Source organism: Cebus imitator, unplaced genomic scaffold, assembly GCF_001604975.1.
Source record: "Cebus imitator isolate Cc_AM_T3 unplaced genomic scaffold, Cebus_imitator-1.0 Scaffold102, whole genome shotgun sequence".
In the NCBI taxonomy this organism is placed as follows: Eukaryota; Metazoa; Chordata; class Mammalia; order Primates; family Cebidae; genus Cebus; species Cebus imitator.
The window spans coordinates 3276509-3282503 of record NW_016107417.1 but is presented as its reverse complement, the minus strand read 5'-3'; the positions used below and the strand labels follow the sequence as shown (position 1 = coordinate 3282503).

General features: G+C 48.6%; 1 protein-coding gene and 1 long non-coding RNA gene across 2 annotated transcripts in view; one reads left to right on the top strand and one right to left on the bottom strand.

Annotated features, from left to right (window-relative positions):
• Positions 1-2933, bottom strand: part of LOC119472473 — a 19242-nt gene extending 16309 nt beyond the window's left edge. Inside the window, exon 1 of the long non-coding RNA XR_005201621.1 lies at positions 2606-2933. This is a non-coding gene — a long non-coding RNA (uncharacterized LOC119472473). The remainder of the gene's footprint in view (positions 1-2605) is intronic.
• LOC108310245 (solute carrier family 22 member 20) overlaps positions 1-4965 on the top strand; it is a 28976-nt gene extending 24011 nt beyond the window's left edge. Inside the window, exon 10 of the mRNA XM_017537121.1 lies at positions 4530-4965. Within this exon, the coding sequence (XP_017392610.1) occupies positions 4530-4626 (97 nt within the window). The 3' untranslated portion in view covers positions 4627-4965. The remainder of the gene's footprint in view (positions 1-4529) is intronic.
• The last annotated feature ends 1030 nt before the right edge of the window (positions 4966-5995 follow it).

Genomic DNA, 5995 nt, shown 5'->3' with positions numbered 1-5995 from the left:
GAGACGGGGTTTCACCATGTTGACCAGGATGGTCTCGATCTCTTGACCTCGTGATCCACCCGCCTCGGCCTCCCACAGTGCTGGGATTACAGGCTTGAGCCACCACGCCCGGCCTCATTATTGATTTATAAATTCTCATTTTATTCAATGATTATACCCCGTTTTGATGCTCAATTTGCCCTAGGTTTGGCCAGTGGGAATCTTCTGGCTTCTGTGTCCTTTAAAATTATTTAAGCACATCCTTGCTTTCTAGCACAAGACATTCTGGGCTCATCCTGCCAGCAGTTCTAGAGGAGCATTCCTCTGAGTGTCGCTCGTTTTAGTGGAGAGTGGTATTTAGAAAGCAAGATCTGGGTGCAAGATGGTTATTGTTTTTGGACTCTCTTTGCTCCCAAGCCCTCTCAGTGGACAGAGGTATGGAATATGTGTGTCTACATACAGAAACACACACCTTTGTATCTTTGGATCTGTAGATCATACTGAAAACCATGAGTTCACACCAACACCTCCAGTTCTGTCCAACACCACAAGGTTCATCCCAGTTTCTCCCTTTTCCTATTTGTTAATTTCCTTATCAGATAACAAAAAACCTGCCTCCCCTCATTCTTACTATATTTAGTTATTGGATCAATTCCCCTGTATGTAAACTGCCCCCCACTGCTGCAGCTGTCACTGCCTACACAAGGCTCAGTCCCTGGAGTCGCCTCCGCATCTCGCCCTCCCCTGCCTGGGCATCCTCTCCACTGCTCTGGGGCCCCACCACCCCAGCCTGGGCCAACTACGTGCAGATGCCCTCCTTACGGCACCCCAGCTCTGATACCTGTGCTTGGCTACACGCTCACACATGGACGCTCCCTCACCTGCTCAATCTCTTCGTCCCTGTACCAGGACACCTCCCTGTGCAGACACCCTGCTTACCTCACTTGGGCTCCGACACCCCAGGCCTTGGCACCCCTCAACATGAACACCTACCTTGCTCTGCCCCATGCAATGGCTTTGGGATTTAATTGTTCAGGAACAGAAGGGAAGAAAAGCTTTCCATATAGATATAATTTTTTTTTTAAACAGAGTCTTTCTCTGTTGCCCAGAGACACAGACTCTGTTTCAAAATGTATATATTTATGGAATATATTTCCATATATACATCTATATGGAAAGCTTTTTTTCTGCACTCTGGAGTGCAGTGGCATGATCTCAGCTTGCTGCAACCTCCACCTCCTGGGTTCAAGCCTGGCCAACATAGTGAAACACCTTCTCTACAAAAAATACAAAAATTAGCCAGGCATGGAGGTAGCGTGTGCCTGTAATCCCAGCTACTCAGGAGGCTGAAGCATGAGAGTCACTTGAACCTGGGAGCTGCAGGTTGCAGGGGGCCGAGATCAGTGCACTGCATTTCAGATTGAGACTCTATCTCAAAAAAAATTTAAAAAGAAACTTAAACTCACAGTTTATTGAAGAGGAAACAGCCATGGTGCTTATTTAGCAACTAGAACACACAAGCTGACATCTTAACAAGGCAAAGCCCTGCCCTTGGGTAGACACCAGCAGGAGCACATCCAGATGCAGCTATGCCCTGAAGAAGAGAGCGACCGGCGACCAGGAAGCCTTTGCACAATTCTGGAGGCCAAGGATTTTACCTGGTGTTTGATGTAGGCATTTTGAAATTTAATTCCTTTATTCCACTACTAGTCATTGAATTCCTACTATACTGCAGACACAGTGCTAAGTGCAGGGTGCGGAATGAATAACACAGATGTGATCTCTGCCGTCTGGGGCTTATAGAGTAGAGGAGACACGTGGAGAAAAATACGCACAGATACGTGTGGAATTAGGAGAGAAGATGTGGGTGGTTGGGGATGCCTCTGGACATAAGCCTAAACTTAAAGGAGGAGGAGGAAGAAGGGTTAGGCAGGCCGAGAAGGGGAGAAGGACGTCCTTCGGGGAGGAAACAGCCTATGAAGCCCTCAGAGGTCCCAGAGAGCTGGGAGGAGCTGAGTGCCAGCCAGACATAGACTGGCAAGATGAGGCTGGAGAGTGGCCAGTGGCAGCCTTAGAGGCCCAGGTGACAATCTACACTTTAATTCTTTTTTTGGGGGACGGAAGAAGTCACACGAGGACATAGGAAGCCTTCTGGTCCACAGACTTCTTTAGTAACTTGGCCAGAGTTCCATTTGATGGTTCCTATCCAACCAAACATCCAACAGAAACAACTCGACTTGTTTTAGTTTGGTAGGTGTGTTAGGATGTGCTTGCATTGCTTTAAAGAAATACTTGAGACTGGGTAATTTATAACAGAAGAGGTTTAATTGGTTCTGCAGGCCATACAGGAAGCATGGTGTCATCTGCTTCTGGGGAGGCCTCAGAGAGCTTTTACTTGTGGCTGAAGGTGAAGCAGGGGCTAGGTGCAGTGGCTCACACCTGTAATCCCGGCACTTTGGGAGGCTGAGGTGGGAGGATCGCTTGAGCCCCAGAGTTCCAACCTGCAGTGAGCTATGATTGCATCACTGCACTTCAGCCTGGGTGACAGAGCGAGACCCTGTCTCTAAATTAAAAAAAAAAAAAAAAAAAAAGGGAGTTTAACAAGGCAGTTTTGCAATGTACCTACCCCCCTCAGTTCTAGAAGCTGGGGAAGGAGCTAGGGAAACGCGGAAGCTTCTCGAAGCCTATCATGGCAGGAAGACCCAGAGGGGAAGCAGCCTCACCTGTCGGAACTTCCAAGGCCCCAGGTGGTAACCATTAGCAGCATGTTCCCCCTGGCACACAACAGTCAAAACCAATAAGCTGAATGTGTCCAAGAGACAGAAATCAAAAAGATGAAACGGCTTCCCAGGCAGAAAAAGAGACGTAGGGAGGGATGTAGGCAGTAGAATGGCCAGAAAGGCAGCCTGGGCGACATGGCAAAACCCCAGCTCTACAAACAATCCAAACATTAGCTGGATGTGGTGGCTGCGGGCCTGGGAGGCTGAGGTGGGAGGATCACAGGAGCCCGGGAGGTTGGTTGAAGCTGCAGTGAGCCAAGATGGTGCCACTGCATTCCAGCCTGCGCAACAGAGGGAGACCCTGTCTAAAAAAAACAAAAAACCAAAAAGAGAGAGACACTGATATCCTCCTTCATAGGCCAATTATAACGTTTAAATGAAAAAAAAAAAAAAAAAAAGAAGAAAGCCGTTGGACATGTTAAGAAATAATCACAAAAGGTAAAATTAAAACAAAAGATTTTTTAAATTAAGCCTGGGCTGGGCGCAGTGGCTCATGCCTGTAATCCCAGCACTTTGGGAGGCTGAGGCCGGTGGATCACCTGAGATTAGGAGTTTGAGACCAGCCTGGCCAACATGGCGAAACCCGTCTCTATTAAAAATACAAAAATTAGCTGGGCATAGTGGTGGGTGCCTGTGAGCCCAGCTACTTAGGAGGCTGAGGCAGGAGAATCGCTTAAACCCAGGAGGTGGAGGTTGCAGTGAGTTGAGATTGCACCATTGCACTCCAGACTGGGCAACAGAGCGAGACTCCATCTCAGAAAAATAAAAATTAAAAAAAATTAAGCCAATTGACTAAAATATTATAAATAGAAGAGTTAAAAAGCAAGGATAGAAACATTGATAAAACAGTATGAACACTGAGAAAAATCCAAAAATGGAACCAGCTAAAAGTAGTTGGGAGAAATGGCAAGATATGAAATGATTAAAATAAGAGAATAACATAAACTAAGATAATTCAGTGGGAAAACACTTATCAGTGTCCACAATACAAAGATAAAAATAAATGAATTAGAACATAAACCATTTAAAAGCATAGAGGATTCTTTTTTAAGGCAATAGGCCGGGCATGGTGGCTCATGCCTATAATCCCAGCACTTTGAGAGGCCAAGGTGGGAGGTCGCTTGAGCCCAGAGTTCAAGAGCAGTCTGGGCAACATTGTAAGACCCCCATTTCTACAAAAAAAAAAAAAAAAAAGACAAAATTGGATCTGGTCAAAAGATAGAAAGCTAGTGGGGTAGTCTTGGGTTATTTGGGATTGAGGGGGCCTCAAAGTCCAGGCAAGCCCCCCCACCCCCAACCTCCGCTGACTCCTTGAAGAGCCAACCAGGGCAGGGCAGGAGTGGCTCAGAGCCCCAACCTTTGTCCCTCCCTGCCTCCTGCGGTGGGAGAAGAAGGGTGTTAGTAGTTCCAGTCCCCGGGGGTGTCTGCTGGCCCCAGTTTTCCAGCCAAGTGAACTTGGGCACATGTCCAGCCTCTAGGTCTTCATCTGTAAGACTCTTTGTTGGATCTCTTGACCCTGCAGCTCTTCTAAGTGTTTCCAGCCAGGCCAGCTTCTGCCAGCTGTGAGATCCCAGTGATGGGGCAAGGAGGGAGCTGGAGGGTGCTCACCGGGATGTGCCCAAGAGAATCCGGAGGAGGGGCCGCTGCAGTGTCCACCTCCTTTTTGGCTTCAGGAGAGTGGAGCTGCACCCTGTGCCCATGGCACCACCCTCCCCTGACATGCACGCCACCTGCCCCTCACCACTGCCGTCTGCCTTTTCATTTCTACAGGGTCAAAGAAGGCTCTTCCAAGAAACATGCAGAAGAGAAGAGTGAAGAAATGTCTCTTCAGCAGCTGAGAGCATCTCCCCTCAAAGAAACCATCTAAGCTGCCTGGAACCTGGTGCTTGCTGGCAGCACCTGAGCCATGTGCAGACGGCCCCCTGGGGGTTTCTCCCGGGAGCCCCTGGGGACACGAGTGCTGAGCTGGAGGAAAGATCGCTGAAAACATCCTGGCTCCCATAGAGAGCCACCCACAAGCCAGGACTGCTTGGAGTGAAACCCCACCCAATGTGCATTACAAATGCATAGAAAGCCAGGAGAAGCCAGTCCCAGGGACCGCAGGAGGGACTGTTTTCCTTTCCCATCCCCAATCTGCCCCTTAGAATGTCTCTGTATTAGTCCATTCTGGCACTGCTATAAAGAACTACCTGAGACTGGGTAATTTATGAGGAAAAGAGGTTTAATTGACTCACAGTTCTGCAGACTGTACAGGAAGCATGGCTGGAGGCCTCAGGAAACTTACGATCATGGCAGAAGGCAAAGGGGAAGCAGGCATGTCTCCCCATGGCTGGCAGGAGAGAGAAATTGAAGGGGAAGGTGCTGAAGCAGGTCAAGAGTTGTTAAGTTCGGCAGCCCCAGAGCCAGGGCAGACATTAGTTTTTTTAACAGTGAGAAGGCCCCCTGCTGCTCCGGGCTTTATTTAAACGGCTCTTTATTTCCCTGCTTTGTGGCTTTACACAGGGTTTAGCCAGAACGGCTAAGTTAGGGATCCCAGCCTGCAGAATTCCACTGCCCCCAAGAACTTTTGTACCTGCTTCTGATTCTTAGGCACCGCGGGTTACTGATAACCTGCTTGCTTTTTATTTTTAGGCTTTGCCGCCTCACTGGATAGTAAATCCCAGATAGTGCACCTGTTGTTGGCAAATCTGGGCCTTTTTTTTAGACCTAGTATTTACAGGTCTCCAGGTATTTGAGCAACAAGTTAGTTTCCCGGGGAACATATGGCTGCTACCGGGTGTTCCAGCAAAAGGTTATTCGTGTACCGAAGCAGCACACAGCCGAGGGCCTTGGTGGGGAACCTTTGGAGGTCGCAGGACAATGCCTCTCCGAAGACGGTTGTTGGGGAGTTTTTGAACCCCTGTGGACGACAAGTCCAGGTGTACTGTGTTGTTACGCCTGACTGCGGATCTTCCCACTGGAAGGCAAACAGCTTTTGGCTTCTAGGGGCTAACCGGATACTGAAGAAAGCATTCTTTCAGTTGAAGCAGGTGAACAGCTGGCCTCAGCTGGCAACAGTTCTAGCAACATAAAGAGATTGAGCACCGTGGGGTGCAAGGTGACAGCTCCTGGTTGACCAACCGCAGATTCTGCACTGGCTTATAGTTCTTGGTCCCCAGCCTGGGGACAGGCAGGAGAGGCGTGTTCCAAGGAGACTGGCAAGGAACTATAGTACCATAAGCTTTTTTTTTTTTTTT